At 41.3% G+C, this 19,673-nt stretch overlaps 1 protein-coding gene across 1 annotated transcript; it reads left to right on the plus strand.

The window, feature by feature from the left end:
• Positions 1 to 15,145: 15,145 nt before the first annotated feature.
• LOC133655029 (solute carrier family 2, facilitated glucose transporter member 11-like) lies at positions 15,146 to 17,518 on the plus strand. The gene has a single exon (XM_062054928.1). It carries the CDS (start codon positions 15,185 to 15,187, stop codon positions 16,727 to 16,729), a length of 1,545 nt encoding a protein of 514 aa, XP_061910912.1. The 5' UTR covers positions 15,146 to 15,184; the 3' UTR covers positions 16,730 to 17,518.
• Positions 17,519 to 19,673: the final 2,155 nt, after the last annotated feature.

Raw genomic sequence — 19,673 nt, forward strand, 5'->3', positions numbered from 1 at the left:
GATAATTACAGGATCATATATACATTTAAATCAGGTCAAGACATGAATGACATAAGTTTAATGACACTGGTTAAGGTAGGCTGACCATATTCTGAAATCCCAAAAAGACGACACATATATGCGTGCCAAGGCGGGCAGCATGCCAAGGCCGGGACTAGGTGAAAATTTGCCAACGATACTCGAACTTGCTTTATAAATAATATATTTTTTTAAATAAAGCATTTTTTCTCCTCTGTTGATAGCAGTGTTGGCACTAGGAATTTTCAAAATGGGGTCCCAGGGACCCCATCAAGTCATAAAAATGGGGTCCCACAGTAAATTTTTGGGGTCCCGCTTTTTTGTAAGCGTTTTGAAAAAAAATGACAAATGTACGCATTATCCTGTTATATCTCACATTCTATATTGTGTTTTGATAAAAGGTTGTCATAAACGTTACTTAATTCATTTTAAAAAATAATACAAAAGAAAACAAATGTGTATACATATGAAAATGTATTCAGTTATAAACATTCATTCACTTTCTTTTTCCTTCATGGATCTAAACTTTACCACTGCTGCTAGTTTTTTCTATGTTTTTATTTAATAAGTTGTAGGTGTATTTATTTCAGTATAAAAGTGTAAAAAGTGTTTTGCTTGGGTCATGAAATGATGATAATGGTGTGCCAGGGCATACATACATTTTATATTTAACGCTTAAATCTCTGGAGTCTACATCAACTTCGGATCTATTCCTAATTTCAAAATGTTTTAGTTTTTTTTATGTTGTTTTTTTTGTTTGTTTGTTTTCCGCCCTTTTTTGTCAATCAAAACTATGTTTTTTATGGCAAACACACAAAATATGCAAAATCTTCCACCAAAAATATTTTTCAAAGTGGAATATTTGATTTAAAGTAATCGGAACCTTTGATAGGTCAATAATTCATAATAATATTGATTTTGTTTCAATATTATGTTTTGAGCAATGACCGTTTGAAAGAAAAAAAAACAGCTTTGTTTTATTAGTCAACATTGCAACTTGGTGTGGGGGGGTGGTTGGGGGCGGGTGGCGTGGTTGGGGGCGTGGCTATTTACAGCTAGAATTCACCAACTCGAGTATTATACACACACACACACATATATATATATATATATATATATATATATATATATATATATATATATATATATATATATATATATATATATATATATATAAGTATGAAATACTTGACTTTCAGTGAATTCTAGCTATATATATGTATATATATATATTTATTTTATTTACATAGAAAAAAATAAATAAATACTTGAATTTCAGTGTTCCGGTGGCTATCCACTAGATGGCAGTATTGCCCTGTTTAACTTCTCCGTTCATGATGAGTATATCATTTCGGCCACCGTGTTCAATGGAGAAGTCTGTTCTAAAAAATTTACAGGCAACATACACCTTCCCCTTCAAACTGTCCTGGATGAACTGAAATTCTTGTTTCCATTTTTTTTGGAACTTGCAAGCGTATTTCTTCATCTTGCTCGTCGACGGCGTCGCCATGTGATGTCTGTAATTTCCTCGTTCTTCTGCTTCGTCTCCTTGTTGTGTGCGCAGTTGTGCACTCTAGTCTCTAAAAGCCCTAGATGTTATGACGTCATTGGGCAGGCAAGCTGTTTATATTGTGGGAAAGCGGACGTGAGAACAGGCTGTCCCCACTCAGTCTCAGGTCCGCATTGAGCTGGAGGGGGCGTGGCCTCCAGCTCCTGCTGAATACCGGGTGTTTGTCGGGAGAAAATCTCTGCCGGGAGGTTGTCGGGAGAGGCGCTGAATACCGGGATTCTCCCGCTAAAAACGGGAGGGTTGGCAAGTATGGTCTCCACTCACTAGCCCTCTCGCTCTCTGTCTCTGTCCCTCCCTCACGAATGTTGCTACGTGCACGCACCTTCAGTTTTTTTTAACCCCTTCTTAACTTAATCCTGGACGTACATTGAAAATACACGCAACCCTAACTCAAAATGCCGGACATTTGAGGCATTTAAGAAACCTCGCCCGGACACCCCCGCAAAAGAGGACATGTCCGGGGGAAAGAGGACGTATTGTCAGCCTAGTTAAGGGGTTAAAGAACGACATCGGAGAGGTGGAGATAGCGAAGGTGCTCAGGGACGGGCGACTTTTGATTAAATGCAAAAATGGAGAGCAAAAGAGTAAAGCAATGCGGTTGCAAAAACTGTGCAATAAGATAATAAAGGAAAAAATGGAAGTGGGAGAACGAAAGGGGGCAAGAGGAGTAGTGACAGGAATCCCAAAAGGGGAAAATTTAGAAGAATTGAAAAGACAAATAAAAGGGGGTACTGTCAAAATGATGACAAGAATGATGGCATTCAGAAATGGAGAAAAGACGGAGAGCGAATCTGTACTAGTACATTTTGTCGAGGAAGTCCTTCCGCAAAGAATTATGATTGGGTTTTTAAGCTTTTATGTTAGAGCTTACGTCCCACCCCCAGTACGCTGCTTCAAGTGCCAACGCTATGGGCATATAGCCAGTGTGTGCCATGCTAAGTTGAGATGTGGAAGGTGTGGAGGGGAGCATGAATATGGACAATGTGGAGATAATGAACTGGTCAAGTGTTGTAACTGTGGCGGGAATCACACAACAGCGTATGGGGGATGTGTCATTAGGAAACAGGCAACAGAAGTACAGCAAATCATAGTAGAAATAAATATTACATATGCAGAGGCAGTTAAAGTAAGAAATTAAGAAAGTGCAGAACAAGATAGAAGTGAGAATAGTTCAGAACAAGACAGAAGTGACAATAGTTCAAGTAATAAAAAACAAGAGGCAGCAAAACAGGACTTTCCATGGACAAGCTAGTTGTGTTCCTGGCATATGTCATAAACTGCACAGAACAGGCAAGAAATAAAACTGAGAAGATCAAAATAATTGTCAAAGCAGCAGCAAAGTTCTTAAATTTAAAATAACTATCTTGGGAACAGGTACGAGGTGAACTACAGAGAGTAGACGAGACAGAGTCATGTTACCACAATCCAACGCCATGTTGATTGTTCAGTGGAATGCCAGAAGTTTGATAGCAAACGGACAGGAACTAAAGGGATATATTAATAATATGAAAAATAAACCACATATAATATGTATTCAAGAAACCTGGCTGAAGCCAAAATTGAGCTTTATAATAAAAGGATACATAACAATACGTAAAGATAGGAATGATGGGCAAGGAGGAGGATGTGCCATATTTATTAAAGAAGACATGCATTATACAATATTAAAAGAAAAACAAGAACTAGAAATAGTAGGGGTAGAAGTATGGAATAATAAAGAAAGATACAAAGTGCTAAACTTCTATAATCCGTGCAAGAAATTACAAATTCATCAACTAGAAACAATAGTCGAGCACTGGAGTGGCAATATCATTTGGTGTGGTGACTTTTTTTTTTTTCTTTTTTTTTTTTATGTCCTGCCCAGCTTCTCGGGCAAATCATATAGCAGATGTAGATGCCCATATCGGCTGTTCAGATTTACTTTACAAAAGAGAAGTGTAGGATACTTCTCTTGTTGCCTTACTTGTATTTTGACTTTATTAAATGTATTTATATTATCATTTGGTGCAGCCGGGCCGGAGCAGGAGGGGATAGAAAGAGAGAAAAAGGAAGACAGAGGGGGGAATTGTGGGGACAAGAGGGGGATTAGACAGAGAGACAAAAACAACAACAGCAAACACAACAACAACAACAGAGCAACATCAGCAAATACGACATGTACAAATATGATGGTAAAAGTAATAGCAAATAAGCAGTTAGCGAAAAAAATAAATAAATACAGAACTGAGCATTATTACACTAAAAATGGAGCAATATGAATACCAATAGAAATAGAGCTATTGATAATAAACAATACCAGTACTTTACCTTTATTATCAACAATACAATTGTTCAAATGCAACAATACATATACGTAATGATAACTTGAGATACGAAAGAATGCAGAAAAATGGAGGGGAAGAAAGAGAAGCAACCTTAACCTTGTAGATTGTTATAGTAACAATAGGTTAAGCTTTGTCAGTGTGCCATGTGTTATACCCAGTTTACCCTAGGGCAACAACGTTAATGTATGTTTGATGAAACGTGATTATGTGCATGAGTGTAAGTGTGCATATGTACTTGTATATGTACAGTATGTGTATGTGTGCTTGTACAGTGAATGTATATGTACAGTATGTGTATATGTGTGTACAGCGAATGTATATGTACAGTATGTACAGTGTGGTGACTTTAATGCACGTAGCACAATGTGGGGTGAAAGGGATGACTGGAATGGGGAAACATTTGAAGCATTTTTGGAGGAAAAAGAACTGGTGTGTGTGTGAATGATGGGTCAGGAACAAGGTTAGATGTAGTCACGGGTAAAGAAACAGCAATAGATTTAACACAAGGGTTAGCAGGAAAGGTAGAGTGGGAAGTAAATAAAGACAGCACTATAGGAAGTGATCACTACCCAATCTTCATTCACATAAACATAAACCAAAGGACAGAAAGCACTAAGATAGAAGGAAGATGGAAGTATAATCACTGTGATTGGGGACAATTTAGGGAAAGTACCGACATGACATTAAAGGAAGTGGATATAAATCAAGATATTGAACAACTGAATACAGATATTACAAAATGCATAATGGAAGCAGCCAAAAAGAGCATACCAAGGAGTAGTATAGGGAAAAGAAGGAAGATAGTGCCGTGGTGGACACAAGCGTGCACAGACGCAATAAAAGAATGGAATAGAGCATTTAGAATATTGACAAGAACACATAATTTCCAAGATATGATCCAATATAAAAAGCACAAAGCTAAAGTAAGGTACGTTATTAAAAAGACAAGAAAACACTATTGGAGAACGTTTTGTGAATCATTAATTAAATAGAACTACTCCTTTAGGCCAAGTGTGGGGAATGATCAAGAAAATGTCAGGGATCAGAAATGAACATAAAAATCATGTGATGAAAGATGGGACACGGTGTGTGGTAGAAAATAAAGAAAAAGCAGAACTTTTAGCAAATACATTTGTTAAAGTGCACAGTAATGATAATTTGAGAAATGTAGAAAAACAAAAGAGAGAGAAAACAATTAGTTTAAATATTGGGGAAATGATGGAAGACAGTGATAACAGTTTAACCAACATTATAGATATGAAATTTTCTTTGAATGAAATGGTTCGAATATTGAAAAGGGTTAAAAATACAACACCAGGAAAAGACCAGGTGAGTTATCAGATGATCGAAAACTTAAGTAGCATTGGCTAAGAAGTGGTCTTGAAATTATATAATAGGATATATGAAGAAGGAAAATTACCAGCAGAGTGGAAAGAAGCTGTAATAATTCCACTATGCAAACCATTGAAAGATCCGGAAGAGGCAGGTAATTATAGGCCGATAGCATTGACCTCAAATTTGGGCAAAGTAATGGAAAAAATGATTAATGAAAGACTAGTATATTATTTAGAGTCAAAAGAAATAATAAAAAACTACCAAAGTGGATTTCGCAAAGCAAGAAACACAAACGACCCAGCAGTGCAGCTGGAAGAGGAAATTAGAAAGGGACAAATAAATAAATAAAGTATAATTGCAGTATTTTTTGATATAGAGAAAGCTTATGATATGTTGTGGAAACAGGGGTTGCTGATAAGACTAAATAACATTGGGATTAGAGGGAAAATGTATAGATGGATAAAAGACTTCTTAACAAGTGGAACAATATTAGTAAAAATAAAGAATGAATACAGCAGAGTATATGAAGTGGAAAATGGGACCCCGCAAGGGAGTATAATAAGTCCAGTATTATTTTCAATAATCATAAATGAAGTTTTTAGTGAAGTGGAAGGGTTAGTGGATGTGGCACTGTTTGCTGACGATGGAGTGATGTGGAAGAGAGGTAGAAATACTAGTCATATAGAAAAGAAGATTCAAAAAGCGGTAAATAATGTTTAAGAATGGGGAACGGCGTGGGGTTTAAGATTAACTGTTGGAAAGACAAAAGTCATACATTTTACAAAGAGGAAAGTACAAAACAAGCTCCAAATTAAACTCTATGGAAAAAATATAGAAGAGGTACAAGTATTTAAATATTTGGGAATATGGTTTGATAAAAATATTAACTGGTCAACCCACATCAGCAAAATAGTGGAGAAAAGTAAAAAGGTGTTAAATATAATGAGGGCTTTGAGGGGTAAAGACTGGGGGGCTGATAGGCAGACATTGAAAGCAATATATATCACTTTAATTCGATCTGTTATTGATTATGGATGCATTATTTATCAATCTGCTTCAAAAACATTGCTTGAGAAAATAGACAGGATCCAATCACAGGCTTTAAGGTTATGTTGTGGAGCTACTAAATCAACCCCAGTTGCAGCATTACAAGTAGAGATGAATGAAAAACCTTTAGATATGAGGAGAGATCAACTGTCAGCAGTTTATTGGGCAAACTTAAAAGGGTCCAAGCAAGGACATCCAACCCATCAAGTGCTACTAAACTGCCAAGAAAAAGAGAATAAAAAAATGAATAGTTTTAGGAGACATATGTAATAAAGCTCAAATTGATAATATTAAAGTTAGCCCTACAGTACCAATCCCTGCAATACCACCGTGGATGTATGAAAACCCAAATGTAAACATGCAATTACTAAAGAATATAAATTTAAATAGTTACCAGATAGAACAATGGATTGAGGAAACATTTTTAGACAACATCATGGTGTACACAGATGCATCAAAAACTATAAATAATAAGGTAGGAGCAGCAGCTGTTATCCCACAAGGAAACATAGTATTAAATAAAAGAATTAGTGATAAGTTATCTGTTTTTACGGGAGAATTGGTAGCAATTTACATGGCAATTCATTGGATAGAGGAAAATAAAGCAAGAAAAGCAGTCGTGGGCTCGGACTCCAGCAGTGCATTGATCAGCATAAAAAACATAGCATCAGAAACAAAACAATATTTAGTTTATGAAATAGCTCAGGCAGTCTACAGAATAAATAAAGCGGGAGGTGTGGTGACATTTCTTTGGGTTCCTGCTCAGGGACTGCAGATGGAAATTAGCTATTTAGCTATAATCTGGTACAGAACATATCTGTCTTTGAGCTTAATGTTTCTGTACATTGTCCCTTCAAATAAAGACTAACAAAAAAAAAATTAAAAAAAATGTAGGAGTTGAGGGGAACGAATTAGCTGATAAGTACGCAAAACAAGCAACCACTAAAACAGAAGTAAACATGGAGATTAAGCACAGTAAAGAAGAAGTGAAGAACATAATTAAGATAGAACACAATAAAAAGTGGCAGGATAATTGGAATAAGGAAACAAAAGGTAGAGAGTATTACAAAGTCCATAGGAGAGTAGGTGTAATGAGAGGAGGCAATAGAAATAGGAAGGAAGAAGACATTATTACTAGAATGAGATTAGGACATACATATCTAAATAGTTCATTAAAATTGATAGGGAAACATACTACAGGACTGTGTGATTCTTGCCAACAGTTAGAAAGTGTAGGACATGTTTTAATACATTGTAGGAAATATAATAGAGAAAGGGAAATACTGGAAAGTAAGTTAGCGAAAGAGAATATTAGGTTAGCAGTGGAAGATATATTAGGATTGCACTCAGAACACATAGGTTATAAAGCAATATACACATTTTTAAAAAACACTGGGTTAAATAAAAGAATATAGAGTAGGGATCCACCTTGGTCCACACTCCATTACAGTAGGTGGCGGTAATGCACACCACAAGGTTGCTTGCCAACCGCCATAAAAATCAAAAGAAGAAGAAGAAGAAGGGTGAGTCTCGGTCGGACGATCCCACCGACCTTTTGTTTGTTTTTCGGTAGAAATTAGGTCTTTAATTAATGAATGTGTGTACTAAGAATGTGAATATGTTTACCTGTGTTGTCCTTTAGTTTTAAGTTCAGATTCCAGGTAACATGACATCGCTAACATTGGCGCCAAATGGCCGCTCTTTGTTGTATGAGACTTGTTCAGTGTGTGCGTGCGTACGTGCGCGTGCGCGCGCGCGTGCGTGTGTGTGCGTACATGTGTAGGTAATGATACTTGTTCAGTGCGTGCGTGCGTGTGTGTGTGTGCCTATTACAGCTCTTTTTATTACCAAATATGTGTTTTATGTTGCACGATTGCACCAAGAAAAATTCCTAGTTTGTGAACCCGTTCTCAAACAATGGCAATAAAACTATTCTGATTCTGATTCTGATTCTGATGTGTAGGTAATTATTATTAGCCTTTATTTTACCAGGTAAAATCCCATTGAGATCAAAGATCTCTTTTCCAAGGGAGACCTGGCCAAGAGGGCAGCAGCAAGGTTACATTAAAAACAGTAAACAAATACATAAAACATCACATTTACGACATTAAAACTTGCTCACATAACACATGTGCATACAGACAAGGTAGACTGCAGTCCTTTCACAGAAGCTTTAATCTCATTCAACGTAACAAGGGTTTGTTTGCAATGATACTTGTTCAGTGCATGCGTGCGTGCGTGTGCGTGTGTGCTTACGTGTGTAGGTAATGATACTTGTTCAGTGTATGCGTGCGTGCGTGTGTGTGTGTGCGTGCGTGCGCTTACGTGTGTAGGTAACAGTGTTATTCTGTGTGTTTAGGCGTAAGCCAAAGAAAGACGGGATACCGACATTGTCTGATTGTCGCCCGCAGGTTTGTGGTTTTATTTTATTTTCTAAGGTGTTAACTATAGCAAATGTTGCATGGAATGGCGCTTAGAATGTACATTTCAATATTTTACAGACTGTTTATATCTGGCTTTTTCATTGTAAATGGTTAAAATGTATATGTAGACAGAAAAGTTTCACATGGCTGAGGGCGTAAGCCAAAGAAAGACGGGATACCGACATTGTCTGATTGTCGCCCGCAGGTTGGAAGGAAAATAAATGAAGCTGTGAACAGTGGAAAAAGCCTCATCATTGTGCCGACCCAGAACAGTTACACTGGTGCCGTGAACCTTCGGATCTTTAGATCGGCTTGATGCTCATCGCCGCGGATGCTGCGCTGCTCTCCTGATCTACAGTTGATGATTATTGTGTGGTCGGATCTCAAAACAGTGTGTTTGGGTACAGTGATTTATTTTTTTTTCCTCTTTTTTTTCTCTCCCTCTTTTATTTTCAGTGGGCCTGTAACTTTCGGTAGTACATTATTTTGTGCTACAACACGTCTTATTTTTTTTTCCGAGTCCGTTTGTTGCGGTATAATTACACAACGCAAGTACATATCATTATTGGCATCACAATGGATACGTTTATTACCCCTGTGTTATCAAGAGGTAGGGGTATTTTGTGTTCTGATTTCAGTAATATTAGGGAGGTGGGGCGTTCCGGCATTAAAGCTGATGAGTGTACAAATAAGGGGTTGGGTCGAGGTTTGCTGTTCACTCCTGTTGACGAGTCCATGAGGGAGACACCTCACACTTCCACACCCAACAGTGATGTTGATGCCATCCACCACCTCACTGACATGGTAGGGCAGTTAGGTGCCCAAATTGGTGAATCCATTGTTGAAAAGCTAATGTCAGCTGGTGTTGTGAATATGCAGAGTGACTGTCACAGTAGTCCTGCTGTGCAGAACACACACAATGGAGTTAGCAAGCATGATCTCCAGCATTTGACAGTTCAAGTTAAGTCAGATAAAGACCTCCAGTCCTTTAGAGGTGACAACACTGACAGGTATTCAGTGCAAGACTGGATTGTTATGACTAAGACTTACCTCAAGAGACACAATGTTATTGTAGATGATCAGGCGGAGGAAATCTTGAACCATTTGATGGGCAAAGCCAGGGATGTAGTGCAGATTGCATTGTGTAGTGATCCTGGACTGAATGTTAGACAGAGACCTGAACTAATATACAATATCCTACTCCAGTATTTCAGTGATGCTCTGTCATGTCTCCCTCTTGCTGACTTTTATGCTACTCTGCCCAAGCACAGAGAGAACCCAGTAGACTACTGGATAAGACTGAACAAAGCAGCAGACCTGGCTCTTGAGGGTCTTCACAGACAAGGAAAACGGGCAGAGAACATGTATGATGAAGTGGCTCTCATGTTTGTCAAACACTGTCCTGACCTGGAACTATCCTGCATTCTAAAGTGTAAGCCACTTCATGAGTGGACGTCCCGTGATGTTCAACAGAGAATCGATGACTACCAGGGAGAGTCAAGGGCTAATAGAAGGGCTGCTGGCACTGCACAGTTAAAGAGTCACATCACCGCTGTGGCCTCTGAGCAGGCCGGTCCACCGTGAGTAAGCCTGCCAGTGTTTGAAGAGTGTCGCGCCCCAGTTCCTTCTCCTCTCCTCCCCCAAGCTCAGCGTCATGTGTACTGTTCCCCTCTCACTCCCCCAATGTCTGCCTCTGTTCCATGTTCTATGTTAAGGTAACGTGCGGAGTTCCCCAGGGTTCGGTTCTTGGCCCTGCACTCTTTAGTATTTACATGCTGCCGCTAGGTGACATCATACGCAAATACGGTGTTAGCTTTCACTGTTATGCTGATGACACCCAACTCTACATGCCCCTAAAGCTGACCAACACGCCGGATTGTAGTCAGCTGGAGGCGTGTCTTAATGAAATTAAACAATGGATGTCCGCTAACTTTTTGCAACTCAACGCTAAGAAAACGGAAATGCTAATTATTGGTCCTGCTCAACACCGACATCTATTTAATAATACCACCTTAACATTTGACAACCAAACAATTACACAAGGCGACTCGGTAAAGAATCTGGGTATTATCTTCGACCCAACTCTCTCGTTTGAGTCACACATTAAGAGTGTTACTAAAACGGCCTTCTTTCATCTCCGTAATATCGCTAAAATTTGTTCCATTTTGTCCACAAGCGACGCTGAGATCATTATCCATGCGTTCGTTACATCTCGTCTCGATTACTGTAACATATTATTTTCGGGCCTCCCTATGTCTAGCATTAAAAGATTACAGTTGGTACAAAATGCGGCTGCTAGACTTTTGACAAAAACAAGAAAGTTTGATCATATTACGCCTATACTGGCTCACCTGCACTGGCTTCCTTAAGATGTGATTTTAAAGTTTTACTACTTACGTATAAAATACTACACGGTCTAGCTCCATCCTATCTTGCTGATTGTATTGTACCATATGTCCCGGCAAGAAATCTGCGTTCAAAGAACTCCGGCTTATTAGTGATTCCCAGAGCCCAAAAAAAGTCTGCGGGCTATAGAGTGTTTTCTATTCGGGCTCCAATACTATGGAATGCCCTCCCGGTAAAAGTTAGAGATGCTACCTCAGTAGAAGCATTTAAGTCCCATCTTAAAACTCATTTGTATACTCTAGCCTTTAAATAGACTCCCTTTTTAGACCAGTTGATCTGCCGTTTCTTTTCTTTTCTCCTCTGGTCCCCTCTCCCTTATGGAGGGGGAGTTGCACAGGTCCGGTGGCCACGGATGAAGTGCTGGTTGTCCAGAGTCGGGACCCGGGGTGGACCGCTAGCCTGTGCATCGGTTGGGGACATCTCTACGCTGCTGACCCGTCTCCGCTCGGGATGGTTTCCTGCTGGCCCCACTATGGACTGGACTTTAGCTGATGTGTTGGATCCGCTGTGGACTGGACTTTCACAATATTATGTCAGACCCACTCGACATCCATTGCTTTTGGTCTCCCCTAGAGGGGGGGTTACCCACATATGCGGTCCTCTCCAAGGTTTCACATAGTCATTCACATTGACGTCCCACTGGGGTGAGTTTTTCCTTGCCCGTATGTGGGCTCTGTACCGAGGATGTCGTTGTGGCTTGTACAGCCCTTTGAGACACTTGTGATTTAGGGCTATATAAATAAACATTGATTGATTGATTGATTGAAATGAACACCAGCGTTCCCCAAGCCTTACCTCTGCTCCAGCGGTGGTGCAAAATCTCCAACAGACAGAAGAAAGACTTCTCACCCGCATGGTTGACATGTTTCAGATGATGATGGATAAGATGCAGCGAGACGACACTGCTCATCAAAGTCAAGGTGGGAGATTCCAGCGTGCCACACGGGGTCGACGTCCCAGGGAGGCAGCCTGTAGAATTTGTGATGATCCGCGCCACACCACCATTTCCCACTGCATGTCTGACAGACTGTGCTTCACCTGTTTTGCTCCTCTGGCCACACCAAACTGAACTGTACTGCCAATAACTCCCCCCAGCCCCAGTCTGAGGGAAACTAGCTGACCTGTATTCGGAGGGAGGCAGTACGGGTCTTGACACAAACTCCCTATTTGATGACATGTCTGATGCTGAAATTGTTTACACATCCACCAAGGCCTCCTGCATTTACTCTGAAGTTGTTTATCAGAATATTCACAGAGTTAGACATAGTGACAGTCTCTTTTACACACCTGTGACTGTGGGTGGGGTTGTTACATTGGGTGGCATGATGGACAGTGGTTCGATGGCCTGCAGCATTAGTGAGACAGTGGAAATGAGATTGAGGGAGACTGGTGTACTATCTGGCCAAAATCAAATCGATGTGAATGTGACTCTTATTGGTTGTGGGGGTGTACGTGTGAAGCCAAAGTGTGCTTTTGACATTGAAATGGAAGTGTATGACTGTAAGATGGTGGTCCCCACACTTGTTGTCCCTGGTCAACAGGATGAGTTAATCCTGGGAACTAATGTTTTAAAATACATTCTACACCAGTCTAAAAGATGTGACTCGTTTTGGAGAACAGTTTCTGGTCCCTGCTCACACACATATCCAGAAGTGGAACGTTTCCTTTCCATGCTGGCTGGCCTGAATCCCTGGAGAGGTGAGGATGCTCCTGACAGGATCGGCACAGTCAGGTGCAACTCTGCTGTCTGCCTGGAGCCTGGTCGTGAGTACCTCATCTGGGGAAAACTACCCAGGAACACTGCGGTTTCACCAGGCAGCGCCGTCATGACTGAGCCGACGTCATCCCGCTCAGCTCCTAGAGGTGTGTTGGTTGCGAGGATCGTGTCTCCAATGTGGGGAGATAGATGGGTCCCTCTAAAACTCATTAACACCTCTGACAGGCCTGTGCTATTGAGGCGCAATGCTAAACTGGCTGATGTTTACTCCTGTGTTGCCCTTGAAGACATGGATGTTGCCCAACTCTCAGGAGCTCCCCTGCTCAGTTGCACCCAATCAGCTATGCCACCTGCTGCTGATATTGACTCTGTGATAGACAAGCTCAAGTCGTTTGGACTGTGCAACATTGACGTTGAGTCGTGTGAGGTGTCAGAACATTGTAAGAAGAGGCTGGCTCATCTTGTTTTGCAGTATGAAGATGTCTTTTCACGCCACCAACTGGACTGTGGGGAGGCAAATGGTTTTGTGCACTGCATTCATCTGTCTGACAGCAGGCCATTCAGGCTCCCATACATGAGAGTGCCTCCTGGCCAGTACCAGAAGCTGCGTTAAGTACTGAGTGAGATGGAGCAAAGAGAAATCATCAGAAAGTCAACCAGCGAGTACGCATCGCTACTGGTGCTGGTGTGGAAAAAAAATGGAGACCTCCGCATCTGCACAGACTTTCGCTGGTTGAATAAGAGGACTCTGAAGGATGCTCATCCCCTTCCCAACCAAGCGGATTGTTTGGCCGCTCTGGGAGGCAACTGTCTTTTCAGTACCATGGATTTGACTTCAGGTTTTTATAACATGCCACTACATGAAGATGATAGAAAGTATTCTGCTTTTACTACTCCCATTAATACAATCGTCTTCCGCAGGGTCTCTGCAACAGTCCTGGTAGTTTCATGCGCATGATGACCAGTATTTCTGGGGACCAAAATTATCTAAGTCTGTTGTGCTATTTGGATGATTTGTTGGTGTTTGCACCTGATGAGGACATTGCTTTGCAGCGCCTAGAAATGGTTTTTGACAGGCTGCGCAGTCATAACTTAAAGTTGGCACCTAAGAAGTGCTTTCTCCTCAAAAAGTCTGTCAAGTTTCTAGGCCACATAATAGATGAGGAAGGTGTTTCAACAGACCCGAGCAAAGTTGAGTGCATCGTAAACATGACAAGTGCTGACTTAATGGAACTCGATGGTGCGACCCCATCCCAGAAGCGGATAAGATCATTCTTGGGGATGGTAAATTACTATCAACATTTTGTGCCAGGATATTCTGCCATTGCCAAGCCACTCTTTAACCTGCTAAAGGGTGTGAAAATGAAGGCGTTGAAACATAAAAACCAAAATGTCATGCAGGAAGCTGCACTCTTCTGACTGGACAGTGGAACAGAAACAAGCGTTTGAGAAACTGAAATCCTCGTTGATTCACAGTGTGGTCCTAGCCCACCCTGACTTCACACGCCCCTTCCTGTTGTCAACTGATGCATCCCTGGATGGCATAGGCACTGTGTTGTCACAGATTCAAGAGGGTGAAGCGCATGCCAGACCGATAGCTTTCGCCAGCAAGTCATTGTCTCAGTCCCAGAAAAATTATCCAGCTCATCGTTTAGAGTTTCTAGCTTTGAAATGGTCGGTCTGTGACAAGTTCAGTCACTGGTTGAAGGGCCACCTAGAAACAACCCAACACATTATAACCTTCCCACACAGCTGGATATCAACATCACTCTTCTACATAAGCAAAAAAGACCCTACAAAGATCATGATGATGTCCATAAAATTATTTCTAATGCCTAGCAGAATATTAAATAAATAAAAAACAAACACAACCCCTGTTAGTTGGAATGGTCTGATGATATCAGAGATGACATCATCAACCCTATGAAAGCAAGAACTACTTGGTGGCTCCTCCCCAAGGTGAACTGCCTTTCAGTTGTAAGTAACTGTGACAAATGATTAACTTACTCACTAACTGAATTTGAACTATTGTTGTTTTTCCCTAAAGGAGACCACTACTGATGCAAATGAGGTAAATTATGAGTGCCTAACTTATCTACAAAAATGTATATATTGGACTGCATAATTTATACATTCAAGTCACATCTCAAAAGTTAGACTTTAGAAAAGGTGTGGCGACGACTGCATTTGAATGAATAGCCCATGGTATCAAAATTAAGTTGGTGGTTGACTACAACTAAAATACATTGAATACAAATCTGTCCCTGCAACATTACACAAAAGTCTAAGCAAAACACTTCTCTTTTCATGTGGGACTAAAAGAGATAAAGAAAAAATTGTCACAATGCCTGACATGAAGCCAACAGGAAATACAGAACCAGAACAAATCAGCAAACTATCAAGTGACGGAACACTTGCTCTGATGGTGTGTTCTGCTGCCATTGGAGGCACCTTCCAGTATGGATACAATATTTCCATTATCAACGCTCCAACCAGCTACATCCAGACTTTCATCAATGAAACCTACAGGACACGCTGGGGTACAGGCTTGGGAGCTCCCTATGTGACTCTGGTGTGGACACTAATCGTATCAGCTTTCTCACTGGGAGGTCTGCTCGGGGCCCTGCTCGCCGGCCCAATGTCGGTCAACTTTGGAAGGAAGAAGTCCCTGCTTTTGAACAACTCATTTTTGTTTGTTGGCACTCTATTTTTTCTTCTGTGCAGGGTTGCAAGATCATTTGAGATGATCATCTTCGCTCGGTTCCTCATGGGGATTAATTCAGGTGTCAGTTTGAATGTCCAGCCTATGTACTTTGGGGAAAGCGCCCCTAAACACCTACGAGGAGTTGTAGCTGTTTCCTCTGCCGTTTTCCTTGCTTTTGGGATTTTCTTGGGTCAAATTGTGGGACTGACTGAGGTGTTGGGCACACAGCCTCTCTGGCCCTACTTACTAGCCAGCAACATGCTTCCAGGTGTGATTCAAATGCTTACACTACCCTGGTTCCCTGAAAGCCCCAGATATCTGCTCATTGACCGTGGAGACAGAGAAGCATGCGTCCAGGCTCTTCAAAGACTCCGTGGTGGTGTAGCTCCAGTTTTAGAAATACAGGAAATGCTTGAAGAATGTCAAAGGCAATCAAACGCTGAAACTGCATATTCTGTTAAGACACCTTATTCCCTTTTTAAGGCTCGTGACCTGCGATCCCAACTCAAAATTGTCATGCTAACCAACATGACCATCACGTTATGTGGCGTTGACTCTATGTACTTCTATGCGTCTTACATCTTCTTCGAGGCAGGCATTCCTGCAGATAAAATTCAGTATGTAACCATTGGAACAGGAGCATCTGAACTGACTGCCTCGATACTGAGCAACCTCTTGATTGAACGAGTGGGCAGGAAGGGTCTTATTGTCGGAGGCTACACTCTTATGTCATGCTGGACTGTAGTCTTCACAATAGCCCTCACACTCCAAAGACAACGAGTGGATGGGATGTCTTACCTCAGCATGGTGTGCGTTTTCGCCTACATCCTTAGCTTCGGTTTGGGCCCTGCAAGTGTGACAGGTATCATACCAGCAGAGATCTTTGACCAGTCAGCCCGACCTGCAGCGTACATGGTCGCCAGATCGCTAATGTGGCTCAATCAGCTCCTGATGGGACTGTTATTACCATTTATCGTCACCAATCTTGGGATCTATTGCTTCCTGCCATTCTTGGCTGTGTGTTTGGTGTCAGCTGTGTATTTGGGGCTCATGTTCATAGAGACAAAAGGCAAGAGCCTGCGGGAGATTACGGCAGAGTTCGATAGAAAAAACGAACAAAGAACAGTGAATGACGTGTTTGACCACACGGAGAATCAAGTCAGCTCTTTAACCATGGAAAAGTAGACCGAAAAAAGTTTAATTCATGACAGAAAATCTGTGTGACAGAATGTGAACGCATTATCAAGGTTTAATTGTGGCGTGTACGCATAAATCAGTCTTGTGAAAAAAAAACGTTATATTGTCATTTGTATGTAATTTCTGTTGTCTAGGTCGCACTCCTATATAGTCTAGAAAAGTTGGAAAAATTATATTTGTGCACTGCATTTTCCATAACTACACGTTGGACCATATGATGTCATGAATATGGAGAGGAATGGGTGTCTCTATGGTGACAGCCAGTAGTAAACGTACAATCCTCATTTAACTAGAGTAGTCTGCACAACGCTTGCACTTGTTATTAATTGTACAGTACACACAATCTCAGTTGATTAACACGTCCACCAATGGTACACGCAATTTAATATTTTGCGCAGGGTATTTAGCGCCTAGTTATTTGGATCTTAGTAGATTAGACCCTTAGTGTTTTCAAAAGTCATTGACCATTTCTTTCTCCCAGTTCTGCTTACGTAACTACTGTAGAGCTCCATGTCCAACAGTAATGACTATTTCACAGGTTTAGCACTTTCATCGCTGCTGCTACAGAATTTTTTGTTTAAGTGTAATTTTTGAGAGCATCATAAACATGACAAGTGCTGACTTAATGGAACTCGATGGTGTGACCCCATCCCAGAGGCAGATAAGATAATTCTTGGGGATGGTAAATTACTATCAACATTTTGTGCCAGGATATTCTGCCATTGCCAAGCCACTCTTTAACCTGCTAAAGGGTGTGAAAGTGAAGGCGTTGAAACATAAAACCAAAATGTCATGCAGGAAGCTGCACTCTTCTGAATGGACAGTGGAACAGGAACAAGTGTTTGAGAAACTGAAATCTTTCGTTCGAATTTTTCGTTTAAGTGTAATTTTAAAAAGTTGACATTCACATTGGTTCATGTGTGAAGAGGCAGCACGTTTTTCAGCTTCAGTACATGTGCTTCACTCAATAGTGTTTTTTCTGCCACATCCTTGACAAAGTATAATGGGTTTTCTTTGGCAGCCATAAGAGGCGCACAGTAAACACACATCTTCTCACAAGTCTTATAATTGCACTTTCTGTTTAACCCTTGTGTGGTGTTCGGGTCTGTGGGACCCGTTTTTGATTTTTATTAAAAGAAAAATGATACAATTAATTAATTTTTCAAACTGAGACTCACTGGCTTTGGCTCATTTTCTGTGAAGAACATATATCAGAATACATATTCAATGAACACACACCATACACCCCCCTACACATTTCTATTACATATAAGATGTCCGGGGTCCACTGGACCCGGGGCTAATAGAAGTGTGGAAATTGATGTTCTGTGTACCACACGCCCACACACACACACACACACACACACACACACACACGCACACAAACACACACACAGCAGGCCTAGACGGGGAGGACAGAATGTAGATACACAGAACATCAGAGGGTCAAATGTGCGACAAAATGAGCGCAGACGGTGTTGCCAAACAATGTTGCAACCTTGTGTGGGAAGCGCAGGTGCAGAAACACAAAAGAAGAATCCCTGTGGGATGCAGAAACTGGCAGATGAATTTCCATGCAACGTTCATATTATTGTTACTCAGCCAGTGTTTGTGGGTCTTAGACTTAGACTTATTTGAACTTTACAGTACAGATAAGAACAAAATTTTGTTGCATTAGCTGGTTGGCAGTGCAGGATAAAGCAATAAGGTGCAGATATAAATAAATAGATTACTGTAAAGATAAATATATTGCACTTTTCCATATGCATCTACGTTTATGGATGTCTTTATATTCCAGCGAGTTCATCCATTTTTGGGGGGAATTGAGGGGATTATTATGATGCGTTCAAGAGTCTGAACGGCCTGAGGGAAGAAGCTGTTACAGAACCTGGAGGTTCTGCTACGGAGGCTGCGGAAGCTCTTTCTAGAGTCCAGCAGTGAAAACAGTCCTTGGTGGGGGTGGGAGGAGTCTTTGAAGATTTGCTGAGCCCTGGTCAGGCAGCGGCTTTTTGCGATCTCCTGGATAGGGGGAAGAGGAGTCCTGATGATCTTTTCCGCCGTCCTCACCACTCTCTGGAGAGACTTCCAGTCTGAGGCACTGCAGGCTCCAGTCCAGACAGAGATGCAGTTGGTCAGCAGGCTCTCTATAGTGCCTCTGTAGAATGTGGTGAAGGAGCTGTGCTCTTTTCATCTGATGCAAAAAGTGCATGCGCTGCTGAGCTCTTTTTACAAGAGCTCCGGTGGGTAGGGACCATGTTATATTGTCAGTTATCTGCACCCCCAGGAACTTGGTGCTGCTTACCATCTCCACCGCTGTGCGGTTGATGAAGAGTGGAGCGTGGCTGGACTGGTGCTTCCTGAAGTCGACAATGATCTCCTTGGTCTTGTCGACGTTCAGGACCAGGTTGTTGGTTCTGCACCAGTCAACCAGATGTTTCACCTCCTCGCTGTAGTCCATGTCGTTGTTGTCACGGATGAGGCCCACTACTGTCGTGTCATCCGCATACTTCACAATGTGGTTAGTAGTGGACCTGGCGCAGCAGTCATGGGTCATCAACGTGAGCAGCAGCGGACTCAGGACGCAGCTCTGGGGGGAGCCGGTGCTCAGGGAGATGGCACTGGAGGTGTTGTTGCCCACTCTCACAGATTGGGGTCTGTCTGTGAGGAAGTCAAGCAGCCAGTTGCAAAGGGGGGGTACTTGTTCTTCGGCAGAGTTTTTATTAACTGGCAAACACACAGAGAGCAAGTGCATACAAAGTGGAATGAAAAAGATAAACAGTACAACAGTGCCATCTATTGGAAAAACTACTGCATTACAACACTCCCACTTAGTTTTTTCAATGACAAAGTCCCTTTAAATAATATTATAGAGCCGTGCTCTCTTTTACAATAATATGTCAAACAACAACAAAATATATATATATATTTTTTT

The sequence above is a fragment of the Entelurus aequoreus genome, linkage group LG08 (assembly GCF_033978785.1).
Source record: "Entelurus aequoreus isolate RoL-2023_Sb linkage group LG08, RoL_Eaeq_v1.1, whole genome shotgun sequence".
Lineage (NCBI taxonomy): Eukaryota > Metazoa > Chordata > Actinopteri > Syngnathiformes > Syngnathidae > Entelurus > Entelurus aequoreus.